Here is a 12,032-nt window from a genome sequence, read left to right as displayed (position 1 = left end):
CTTTTGTCTATATGGTGCACATGTTGATCTTGTCTTAGGTCCTGGAACAGCAGTGCGTCCAACTCCCTCTTTTATAGTAGCCAATGGGCCTTCAGTAAACTAAAGGAGAGGGACTTGTGTGGATAATCATAAACTTGTGTGATTTTATCATTTCTCAGCTCCTCATCATCTACACCTTCAGAAAAACCAAGGTAGTTGATAAAGTCAGCATATGTGACGTCCCTATTCTCGTTCCAAAGACAAAGAGGAAAAACGTGGATAAAGTGACCGCATCTTCAGTAACGTACCTGCACCCTTGGCTTTGAGACACATTATGTATTTGATTTAGCATCCTTGATAGCTCAACCGTGCAGTATTCTAACAATAAACACAGGTATTCATAAAGCTCTTTATTTCTTATTTTTCTGCTTGTGTAGCTCTGAAGCAGCACAAAGCAAAAACACATCTCAAACATGACATTACGATGAACCATCATGCACAACAGATAAGCGCACCAGAGACATTATGCAACAACAGCATAAAAGTGGAAAGGCTGGTTGTCTTTTCTAACTACTCGCTCAGCTGCTCTTAACTCTGACTGTCTGCCACAGGCTGCTCTGTTTTATGACATTTTTGCCTTTTCCTTCACATTTTTTTTACATGATCTTGAGATTTTCGTTGTCAAATGGGTTTCCATTTTTTTTATCATTAAAAGTGAAAGACATCCAAACTGACCACTCCTTACAGACAGTGTCATCGTTAGATTGGAAGAAATGGATGCTGAGCGGATTTGGCTTGCTATCCTAACGCTTTCTCCTCACACCGAGTAACAATATTCAGTGTATGACTAGTAGCGTTTCACCGGATCTCCTTCGAGAGTACCTGCATGTATCACAACAGCCAAACTGGGAGAAAATGGCATACACGTTGGTAAAGTCATCCCCCAAGCATATAACTCTCATTATACAAATTTAAATAAGTTAACATGCTAGTACAAAAAAATACATATACACAATTGTCTTTGTAAAATAAATAAGCCACCTTCGGGATGTGTTCTGAACTGAAACCTGAAAGTTAGTGACTTACAGTACCAGCGGCTGACTGGATGAAAGCCTAGTGCTAACCAGCTACTACAGACAGATTTATAAACCCACAAATGGTGTAAACTTTAAGGTAATAAATATAAAATGTATTAAGAAAAGATGAAACAAAAACATTTTATACAGCATATGATGAGAATGAGTATGTGCATGCAGTAGGCAGAACAGTCTCTTTCCGCACACAAAGTGAAGAGTCCCGGTGTTACTCTGTAGTCCCATCAGGTCTGATGATCTGATAGGTAATCAAATATTCCGGATAAGCCTAGAAGGAAGAACACGATGAGAATAATAACAGACTTCACATAACATCTGGCTACTTGGGAATACAGCCCTGCGATTAGAAACGTCCAGTACAATTACAGCACACATAAAACAATTCTCCAGTTCGGAGTCTTGAAAACTAGTATGATCCATGAGCCAAGGGCCATCCACACGACAAGAACAATTTCCCAGTTTCAAGTCAACGTAATCTGGTCCAGAACTAGATTCACACCCTTAAAAAGACCTATATGTAGACCCAGCTGCTCAATCTAACTACATAATTTGCTAATTAGGGCCCCCAATTTATATTAACTGTCTAACAACCATGTAGTTACACATGAATAACATCAACAACAGTGTAACTACCGATCATTTAGCCAGTGTTACAGAAGTACAGTGTATGTAATAACACGTGTATATCAACTTCAGTTTCGCCTCATGTAATTACACAAGTGTATCTTCTACACAGGAACTTTCCTGTAGTTCCTTAAAGTTACACTTCAAAATAAGTGGGCAGTTCTTGTGTAGCTGTTATGTAGGTACTGTGTAATAATGTAGTAGTAATATAGACACTGCTTTGGGTTTAATGCAACACATTTCACAAGTAAAAGTCACATTTTAAGAGACGGGGACGTCTGGCATACTGTCAAATTACAGAATGGATTTAAGTTGAAACTGGTTACAATGTCACAGCGCCAGCAACAAAATGCTAGCTAAATGTAGGGCAAGCTGGCAGATACAATACAAGTTATTACATATTTCCCTTTACTGCTGAACCAACTCGTTCCAGTCTGATTACAAATGTAATTACACAAGACTAAAGTTGATACACCTGTGTAATTACATAATGTGTACTTCTGTAATACATCTGTTATCTGTGACTAAATCAGTAGTTATGTTGTTGTTCACACATAAAAACACAGTTATTAGAGACACAATATGAAGTGGGACCCAAAAGAGTTTAATTGTAATCATAGAAGATTACTAAGATCTAGTGAATATTAGTTCATAAGAGTTCCTGAATAATTTACTGTAGTTATTCAGTGAAAAGTCTTTGGGTTAATTTTAACCAATAGGCCTGCAGTTTAAGGGCTTAAACAGTTAAGGGGTTTAAACACTATGCTGATGGTTAGACTGCTACCGATTAATAAGTGTGAAGCAGGGAATGAGGAATCTGGTACCTGCTCTCCTCTGTAGATGACGTACTCAGCCAGCGCAAGGCCGTTAACACTGGGCCTGCCAGAGACCGAGTGGTGACCTGGTGGCGAGTGAGCCATCTTCATGGCACTGAACTGCAGGAAGGATTTCCCCAGAGTCACGCGGCAGAACAGCAGGTGTCTGGAGGCAGTAAGTTGGAAAACTTAATACACCACAATAGGCTTGCATAGTAGCATCGGAAAACTAAAGAAAGGCCTGAAAGTAAAAATGAGGGCAAAAAATATTAAAACATATTAAAAAAAAAAAAAAAGTATGAAACTTTAATAAATATTAATATTTGATATGTTGTATATTTGAGCTATGTAGAGATGGCATGATGAATAACACTTCTGTGGACAGCATGGTCAGTCGCCTGTGACTGATTTGTTCACAATGTATTTTTAAAAAGTCACTGAACTGTTCAGTGACATGGGGGTGAATGATGCAGTAAACACAGCACTTTTTGAAGAAAAGATCTAAATTTGCCTATAAATATTCATTAACACCAGTGGAAAACAGAACAGACCTACACAATTAAACTGGCCCAATGCCACTAACCGAAACTGAGAGCATACATCTATGATGTAAATCTAAACTATTGAGTAACAGTTTCACTGAAATCTTTTAAAGTATGTATTGACTAGATCACAATTGCATGTCATTATGTTTAAGGTTTGAAAAAGTGGGCGTATAAAAGTTGCCCCAGAGCAGATAATAAAAGACTGACACTGGCTGGAAGAGACCAGAAGATAGTTTGCATTTGTCTGACATGACCGCAAGAAACAATACACACAAATCTCTCACCTCTGACACATATAGCACGATCTGTCCTTGTGAAGAGGGCATCCTGTGCCTCCTCCTATTCCATATACATACTGGTTACTCTTTGAGGAGTTCTCGGCAAAGTAGATCCCCGCTCCAAACATTCCTCCGATGTAGGCATGCCTCTCATCGAAGCCTTTGTGAATGATGGCATTTACAAATGGTGAACCTATAGAACAAACAAACAAACAAACAAAAAACCACATTGAGCCATTCCACAGAAAAACAATCCAGTTTATTAAAGAATCAAATAGAAAACATGTTGCATGAAGAATTTCCACATAATGTAAAGGTTCTTTATAAATGTAAAGGTTCTACATATTACATAGTGCTACTTTAAGCAATCTAAATCTAGGGCAGTCGTGGGCTGGAGGTTAGGGAACTGGCCTCGATCCTCAGTACTGACAGTCCATGACTGAGGTGTCCTTGAGTAAGACACCTAACCCCCAATTGCTCCCCGGGTGCCGTGGATAGGGCTGCCCACCGCTCCAGGCAAGTGTGCTCACTGCCCTCTAGTGTGTATGTGGTGTTTCACTTCACGGATGGGTTAAACGCAGAGGTGGAATTTCCCTGTTTGTGGGACTAAAAAAGTATCACAGGGCCAGCTCCCTAACCTCCAGCCCACGATTGCCCCCAAATTACTTGATGCAGTTGGATGCAAGTGGTGTTTGCACAGTACACTGGCGTCTATGTGCATCCATTGACTGCTAGCTTTGCCTCTAGTGACTAAAATAAGTACAAAGCTGTGTAAATTTGCCAAACACACACTTTAGCAAAACTGGAATCCTCACCATGGAACAGCATTCGTTCATTGGAGTGGTTGTGGTTCTCCTCCGACACTTCTTTCCTGCGATGGGTGTATCTCTCCCATAGTTTCTTATTGCACACCTTCTGAATCTATATTGAAGACAGCATGTGATCGTGTTGATTAACAAATCACAAATCCTTCTCAAATCAGGCCTCCTGCTCTTCAGAAAATCTGCAATATTAGGAATACAATTTTACCTTCAGGATATTGTATCTGCTGAAAACTCCACCAGCGTGGCCTCCATCTCTATGTTCTCTTATTGTACTTTGCATCTAATCAAAGATAACATGATGACATCAGAGCAATTAGATGTTCTTTGAAGTGTCCCTTGAGTTATATTTGTTGTCTCTGACTGTGTAAATCATTCAAACTTCAGATACTCAGCATGACTCAAAATAACTGATAAGTGATCGCATCAAACAAGGCTTTAATGTAGCAGACTAAACTCATCCATCTTGCATATTGATCATGAGGATGACCAATACATGACCTGAACTGATAAAACACAATCAAACTACATGTTGTTCTGAAAGGAAAAGACAAAAAGAAGTGTACCTCCTCTTCAACAGATTGAAATTCCTTGTCATCCGAAGCCAAGTCAATCAATATAGTTCCACTGTTGGCTGTGTTCAAAGTCAGGTAAGGGTTCAAACCTGTAATGGAGCAGAGAAGACTTTACTTAAATACATCAGTTAGTTTAGTTCCACACAATATCTATACTTCTGAGAAATAAGCATGACCTAAAATCCTGAAACTGAAAAGGAATTTTCCGCAGTAACTACACTGCAAGTGATTGAATGTGCATGGACACTACCTCTGATGAAAACTTTCCTTGAAGCACATTAACAACAATAAAAGCTCCGGAGCAAAAGCGGTACTTACTCTGAGGCCCACTAACAAGCCTCTCCACCCCTTTGATGATCTTGTGCCTGTGGCCATAAGCATTGATGCCTATCTCCTTCAGCTCTTTGTGCCCCATTTCGACCAAGACGTCCAGAGATATCTTTAAACAAAAAAAGTCCCAAATTAATCCAAGACAAGAAATATATCATTTGGATAAACACACTTTTACACAAGAATGTTTAGACATGTGTGAATTAAGCCCAATTTCCTAAACAACACTGTAGGACAATATACAGGGTGATTCAATAGGACTCCTCTAATTTCAAAATTATGTATTTCACTTGCAAATCATTACAGAGCAAGTGCCGTAAATTGCAAATGGTTTAAGTATAAAGTTTGTTATGTAATTGTACAAGTGCTCGATATGAACCTCCTCCAGCTACACGGACAACATCAATGCCAATCAAATTCATCCCATACTCGATTGAGCATGTCTGGCGTCCTGCACTCACAGCTCTTTCATTGAGATTTTGGAGATCATCCAGTGCTGTGGAACCAACAACGAATGCTCTGAGCTGTTGGAGGTTCAATGGCAACAAAAATCACGTTGCACAGTTATGACAGATTCGCTCTTATTGAAGTGGAGAACGCAAAGCGCTTTGTGCTCAGGGGTCGCCATCCCTTCACAGACTGAAGGGGACCATCTTCTGGTGACAGTCATAAACTATGACCCCTCTTTCAATTAGCATGTGATTGGTTCCTTGGTGACTCACGGTTCTAAAAATAAGGCGCTTTGAAATCGGATTAATCTTTTTGAATCACCCTGTAATAGTCAGAGCATGTATTACAAACCTGTTCTCTGTCAAAGATCTCCAGAAGATGCTCCAGGCCAAGCTTATGAAGAAATTGACTGATACTCAACTCCACAGGCCCACCTGAGAAGAGAGAAAACCATTAATAATTCTGGTAACATCTATATAGGACAGCTCAGCAAAAAATCAAATATGCACAATTTTGTGCATATATCCACAGTCCAAATTAGTTTCAGGTTAATGTAGCAAGTAACAAGACATTTAAGGGGGAGGGGGGGGGGGGTACAGACAAAGTCAGGAAAAACTCCAAAACAGTTACAGTGAAGTATGATGCCTACAGAGATGCAGTAAGTCACAATGTTTACTTCAATCTAAACTGATCACACATATCAGGATCTTGTCTGCTCACATTTATCTTCACACTAGGATGCAAACCTTTGTTTAGTCTGATAATGCCTGATAAAAACAAGTAACAAGCTGTCATCATCCCAGGACGCAGAGAAAAAAAAACGAGCCTTTTGGAGAAAAATACATCCATCCATTTTCGGAAGGCAGGATACACCCTGGACAGGTCGCCAGTCCATCACAGGGCAGACAGACAGACAGACACAGACACTCACACCCAGGGGCAATTTAGCATGTCCAATCGGCCTGACTGCATGTCTTTGGACCATAGAAGGAAACCGGAGAACCCGGAGGAACCCCACGCAGACATGGGGAGAACATGCAAACTCCACGCAGAGAGGACACCGGTCACCCGGCCGGGGGAATCGAACCTAGGCCCTTCAAGCTGTAAGGCGACAGTGCTGCCCACTGCGCCGCCCCTGTGTTGTAATATTTGCACACTAACAATCTACTGTGGGCTTTGTGTTCAGCAGAAAGAAGATTCTTCTTCTCCTCCTGCATGATCTCCACTGTTTTTTGTTTTAAACATCTATATTTAATCATTAAAGTCTAACATGGTTCCTGACTAGCTGACACCTGCCCACAACTCGTGAATTTATTCACCTACTTAATTTCTCCTGGCGGTTTAAGGCAAGTGTGATATGAATTAGGCATGTCTTGGCTGATCGAGCTCATGTGAAGTAAGAGGGAAAACTGTGTACAAAAGATTTCACAAAACTGTTCTGTTAAAGAAAACGAGGAACATGGACTAAACATGAGTTACAGTCTCACCTTCCTCAGTCTTCTCTACTCCTATGGCCCCCTCAGCCCCAGAGGGACCCAACACCTCAGGGAAGGCCCCAGCCTGTGGGTCCAGGCTGGAGCCAGAGGGGTGGGGTATGGAGCTAGAGGACAAGGTGGAAGACACCATGCCACTAGATGCGGACACACTGATGACCTGTGGTTTGTAACAAGCTGGTAACGCTGATGGCGGCATGGCTGCAGTCAGCAAGGCACGGACATCATCCGCCTGGAGTGAATGAACAAAAACACAGAAGAAGAGTGTGAGATCAGTGGTGATGCAATTGATGGTGCCTAAAGAAAAATTCTAATTTACTCAATTTACCCCCAAATGTAGTCAATCTGCCACTCGTTTGGTGTCCTGCAACTAAAGGTAATGTAGCCAATACCCAATCAATATACCTCACTTACTTCTCAAACCATGTCAAGTTCAATGATAGACTTGCTCATATGGTTTCTGATTCTGTGCTGTCCACCTATAAAATTTTCCATCCATTTCCATCTATAAAAATGCATCTTTGTACATTTTACAGATAACAGTGAGTCCTACAGTATCAGAAGCCACATTCTAGTCTACCTAAGATCACTTAATGCGGAATTTCACCACTTTTTCCAAAACATTTGCATAATTACATCATGTAAACAACATCACTGATGCGAAATGCTAAGTTCTATAGAAACTTATGAGTCAGAATTGTTCATAGTGGTTGTGATAAGAACCAGAAATCTGAGACATTCAATACTTCTAAAATGTACCTCACAGAAAGCAATTACATGAAATGGTTATGAATATTTGGCCTGATGCCGGAGACATTGTTTATGGCTAAAACATGGCCTAAAAATGTAAAAGAAAAGAAAACAAACACATTCATAGAGGAGAGGTAGATGCTGGGCGATGTGATGCAAAATAATTCTCCAATAAAATGTCTTTTTCCATTTTTACCGCTATTTTCCCCACATCATCATCAATAAATACAAAAAATTCAGTGGACCAGTGTTAGTCCATTGATACATTTTTTTGCATTTAATTTTTTAATTACTATATTTGCATGGTTGACAGTATGACCCCTGGCTCATATCACTACTGCTATAAATAAAACTTGGTAGGTTTCTCTATAAAATGATCCATTTTTCATCACTTCCACTTCGGCACCACTGAATTATGCAGACATTTTGACAAAAAGCCAGTGGAACTACCTTTTAACAAGTCAACATGGTTTGAAGCAAGTTTACGATGAAACTTTAGCCTTGGGTCTAACATCAGAAAACAAACATGTCTGATGGGGTAAAATTGTGCAAAATTTGGGAGAAAAATGTGTAAATTTGGCGTATCTGAAACACCAAATGCATCCAACTGTAGATATATGAACAATGATCCCTGAGGACAGGCAGCACGAGGGGGGGATCAGAACCAACGTCCAGGTACAACAAGTAGAAGAGCTACAACACAAAAGAGGCTGCCCAAAGACTGGACTGAGTGCAGAACAAGCAAACTCGTTCACATGCACAGGCTTTTGATGGATCCTTTCCCATCACCCTTCAGCCTAAATCATCCAGCTATGACATGCTCTCAGGCAACACATGAACACAGATGAGCAACACAAATGACGCCTCTGGAAATGTGAATATAAAGAACCTTGTATGAAAAACCCATGCAAAATACACTCCTGAAGGAATAATTAAATGAAAGCTCAAATTTACACAGTTTACCCCTAAACGCAGTCACACAGCAATGACATGTGGTGTCCAAAGCTTCTTTAGTATTGCACTACAACTACAAGACTAATGTAGCTATCAAGTAACATAAGCTTATGCGCACAAGTACCGTATGACGATCTACTATTAAGGGGACAATAAAAGGAAGCAATATATACACACACGAAAATGCCTGTTGCCCTTTACATTGTGTGTAAATGTACATTTTAGAAAGAAAGAGTCAAACGCCAGTGCGAGCACAACACAATGAATCCATTCAGCAAATCAGTGTGCAGTATTCAGGTCAGGTGACGCGATCCCTGCTTCCAACCAGGATAACAAATGGCTCTGTTCTCCTTACAAAGTGCAGGAAGCAGGTCTTTCAACATTGGCTACTACATCTACACAGTGCGGTTTGTTTAACGAAGGACCACTTTGGATTCAGCCAATTGTGATGTGTGCACAATTCCATACTGGACATAAAGCGCAATAATTGTGCGTAAAAGCCAAAATGAGTGCATAGTGCACTATAGTGCAGTGAGCCATCTGAGATTCAACCTCACGAGGTACGGTCTTATAGATGTTTAACACTGATTTTGTAGCGATTTTTAGCATTTTACCAGCTTATGTTAAAAATGTTAAATATTAAATAGAAAACTAAATTTTTATTCATTCCAGTATTAATTCCACAGCTTTGTTTAACACTAAAACATAAATCACAGTCACTTTATTTGACCAAGGATGTTACACATACAACAAATTTGTCTTGAGTGCACACCTGTATACCATGTAACACACTAAACAGACTGGACAACACATAGGCTATTTACAAGGATTAAACTAGGAAAAATAACATAACATGCAATAAATAGAAGAAAGAATAATAATACAAAACAGCAAAGCGAATGGAGCTCAGGAGATGTACGTACAGTATGAGATGTGTGGATATCTGTATGTGCGCAGATATGCATGCTTGTTCATATGCAGGTCATGTAGACATGTACCCTGAAGGATACTATAAAGACTTACACACAGAATATTACAGAGTGACCAACATTTGTAAGCATTTACTTCTCCTATAGTGCAAAAATGAGTATTACACTATAGTACATTGGGAGTTATACTGTAGAGCTGTAAGGGTGATTTATTGGTTCAGTTTAAGTTTAAAGTGCAAAGCGTCCACTGTTGTAGATGTCGAAGTGTTGGCAGACTATGTCCAATGATCGTCTCCGCCGTCCTGATTATGCGGTATAGAGAGCGAACCGACGGTTTTGAATGATGTGAGGATGGACTGGATGATTGCTACGTAGAACTGGGTCATCAGGCTCTGTGACAGGTTAAATCTTTTCAGCGGTCTCAGGAAGACATTCTTTGCTGTGCTTTCTTGGCGATGGAGATCGTGTTCCTCTCTCACTTCAGGTCCCAGTGCCCAAGAACTTCAGTGAACTTCTACATTGGAAACCACATCTACAAACAGGAATTCCATGATCTACTGGCAGATGGGATCTGGCACCGACAGCTGGGACAATTTGGCCTGTAGCACCTCAATCACTATGGTGTTGAATGCCAGAAGCAAAACTCTAGTCCACAAACAGGACTCTAGCGTAGGTTCTGGACTGTTGAGAATGAAGTGCAGGGCCAAGTTAACTAGTTAACTGTGTTGTCGACAGACCGGTTAGCTCTGTATGGGAACTGCAGGGGATTCAGCAGAGGGTTTGTAATGGTCTTTGAGTGGGCTAGGACCAGGTGTTCGAAGAACTTCATGAGTAGAGACCTGTAGTGATTGAAGTGCTAAACATTTTTCGGGGACTGGTATAATAGTGGAAATTTTGAAGCTTATGGGAACAAAGTTACAGTGATTTGTTGAAGATATTGGTGAAAATCGGTGCTAGTTGGTCAAAGCAACTTCAGGGCTTTAGGACTTTCCTCACCTCCTGTTAACGTTCTGCTCGTTGATGGTGAGATGAGCAGTGGCAGAGATGAGAGAGCCAGGGTAGGGGAGAAGGGTGGATAACTGGGAGAAAAAAGCTAAAGATGATCTTTGGTGCATTCAAACTTGCATTGCAACTCATTCAAGTTGTTGGTAAGCTGGCAGTCATTCAGGTGAGGGGGGGTGAGGGGGGAGTCTCTTAACCTGTAGTTAGTAACATCTTCACAGCCCTTCCAGACTGATGTGTTGTTAGCAGCGATGTGTTTTCAGAATTTCTCCTTTGCTGCTTTAATCCCTTTTTTCCAAGCATGTATTTGTTCTAATACAGTCCCCACTCCTGAATGCTGCCTTCGTTTCCTTCCAAACCTGTAAGAGTTTAGCTGAGAACCATGGTTTCTTGTTGCTGTATTTTGCCTGTGTCATAGTTGAAATGCAGCCGTTCTCGATGTACGATGTTACGGTGTCTATGTTCATCTAGGCTCTTCAATAACAGTCCAGTTTGTGGAATCAAATCAGCCCTGTAGCTTTACAGTGTCTCCACTGGTCCTCCTCTTCACTGCTGTGACAACAGGTTGGTTGGTTTCTGCCTGTATGTGGAGATGAGGTGTACGAGACTGTGGTTGGAATAACCGAGCCCCGCATGTGATGACAATAGGCTATTTTAACAGTGGTGTGACAATGATCCAAAACGTTCCCTTCTCTTACGGCACAGGCGACATGCTGTCTGTACTTTGGCATCTCTTTAGTTAGATTTGCTCTGGTAAAGTCTTTCAGAATGATGACTAATGAGTCAAGATTATTTCTACTACCATTATCTGATCAGCCAGCAGATCCTGCAAGTCGCTCATGCGTGCCCCGGCGGAATGTAAACAGCGACCAGAATGAAAGAAGAAAACTTTGAGAGAGCAGAACGGTTTGCAGTTGATGAAAAGTGACTAGACGAGGGTGTGCATGATTTTAACAGTACTGTGATCTCGTTACACCAGCATTCACTGATGTAGAAGTGGATTCCTTGTCCTCCAGTTTTGCCGCTGAGCTTTGGAAACCGGGGAAGTGCTGACCCCAGAGCGTCCACGGTCAGATCCGAAGGCCAGGTCTCCGTGAAGCAGAGGGCAAATGCATTTGAAAAGTCCTTGTAGGTTTGTTTGTGCAAAAGTAGTTCCAACCTGCTGTGCAGAGATCGCAAACTGGACAGGAATGAAGACAGTAAAGGTCTAGATATTCCTAGATCAACTATACTCCTAGATTTCTATGATCAACTGTGAGTGGAATTATTTAAAAAAGTTGAAGCATTTAAAAACCAGAGTTCCAAACCTCCTCTGGGATTAACATGAGCGCAAAAATTGTGCACTGGAAGTTTCATAGTATGGATTTCCATGGCTGAGCAGCTGCATGCAAGC

General features: G+C 40.9%; 1 protein-coding gene across 2 annotated transcripts in view; it reads right to left on the bottom strand.

Moving 5' to 3' along the window:
* Positions 1 to 374: 374 nt before the first annotated feature.
* LOC108431390 (poly [ADP-ribose] polymerase tankyrase-2) overlaps positions 375 to 12,032 on the bottom strand; it is a 33,893-nt gene continuing 22,235 nt past the window's right edge. The window contains exons 19-27 of one of the 2 annotated variants that reach the window (XM_017704484.2): positions 6,999 to 7,236; positions 5,863 to 5,945; positions 5,050 to 5,170; positions 4,723 to 4,820; positions 4,365 to 4,439; positions 4,151 to 4,256; positions 3,342 to 3,528; positions 2,522 to 2,678; positions 375 to 1,341 (exon numbers count right to left, since the gene is read on the bottom strand). In XM_017704484.2, the coding sequence (XP_017559973.1) occupies positions 1,282 to 1,341; positions 2,522 to 2,678; positions 3,342 to 3,528; positions 4,151 to 4,256; positions 4,365 to 4,439; positions 4,723 to 4,820; positions 5,050 to 5,170; positions 5,863 to 5,945; positions 6,999 to 7,236 (1,125 nt within the window). In that variant the 3' untranslated portion in view covers positions 375 to 1,281. The remainder of the gene's footprint in view (positions 1,342 to 2,521; positions 2,679 to 3,341; positions 3,529 to 4,150; positions 4,257 to 4,364; positions 4,440 to 4,722; positions 4,821 to 5,049; positions 5,171 to 5,862; positions 5,946 to 6,998; positions 7,237 to 12,032) is intronic. The other variant, XM_017704485.2, reaches the window with a different exon arrangement.

This window comes from Pygocentrus nattereri, chromosome 13 (assembly GCF_015220715.1).
Source record: "Pygocentrus nattereri isolate fPygNat1 chromosome 13, fPygNat1.pri, whole genome shotgun sequence".
NCBI classification, from domain to species: Eukaryota; Metazoa; Chordata; class Actinopteri; order Characiformes; family Serrasalmidae; genus Pygocentrus; species Pygocentrus nattereri.
Note: the sequence above shows the minus strand (reverse complement) of the source record. Positions and strands in the feature narration are given on the sequence as shown.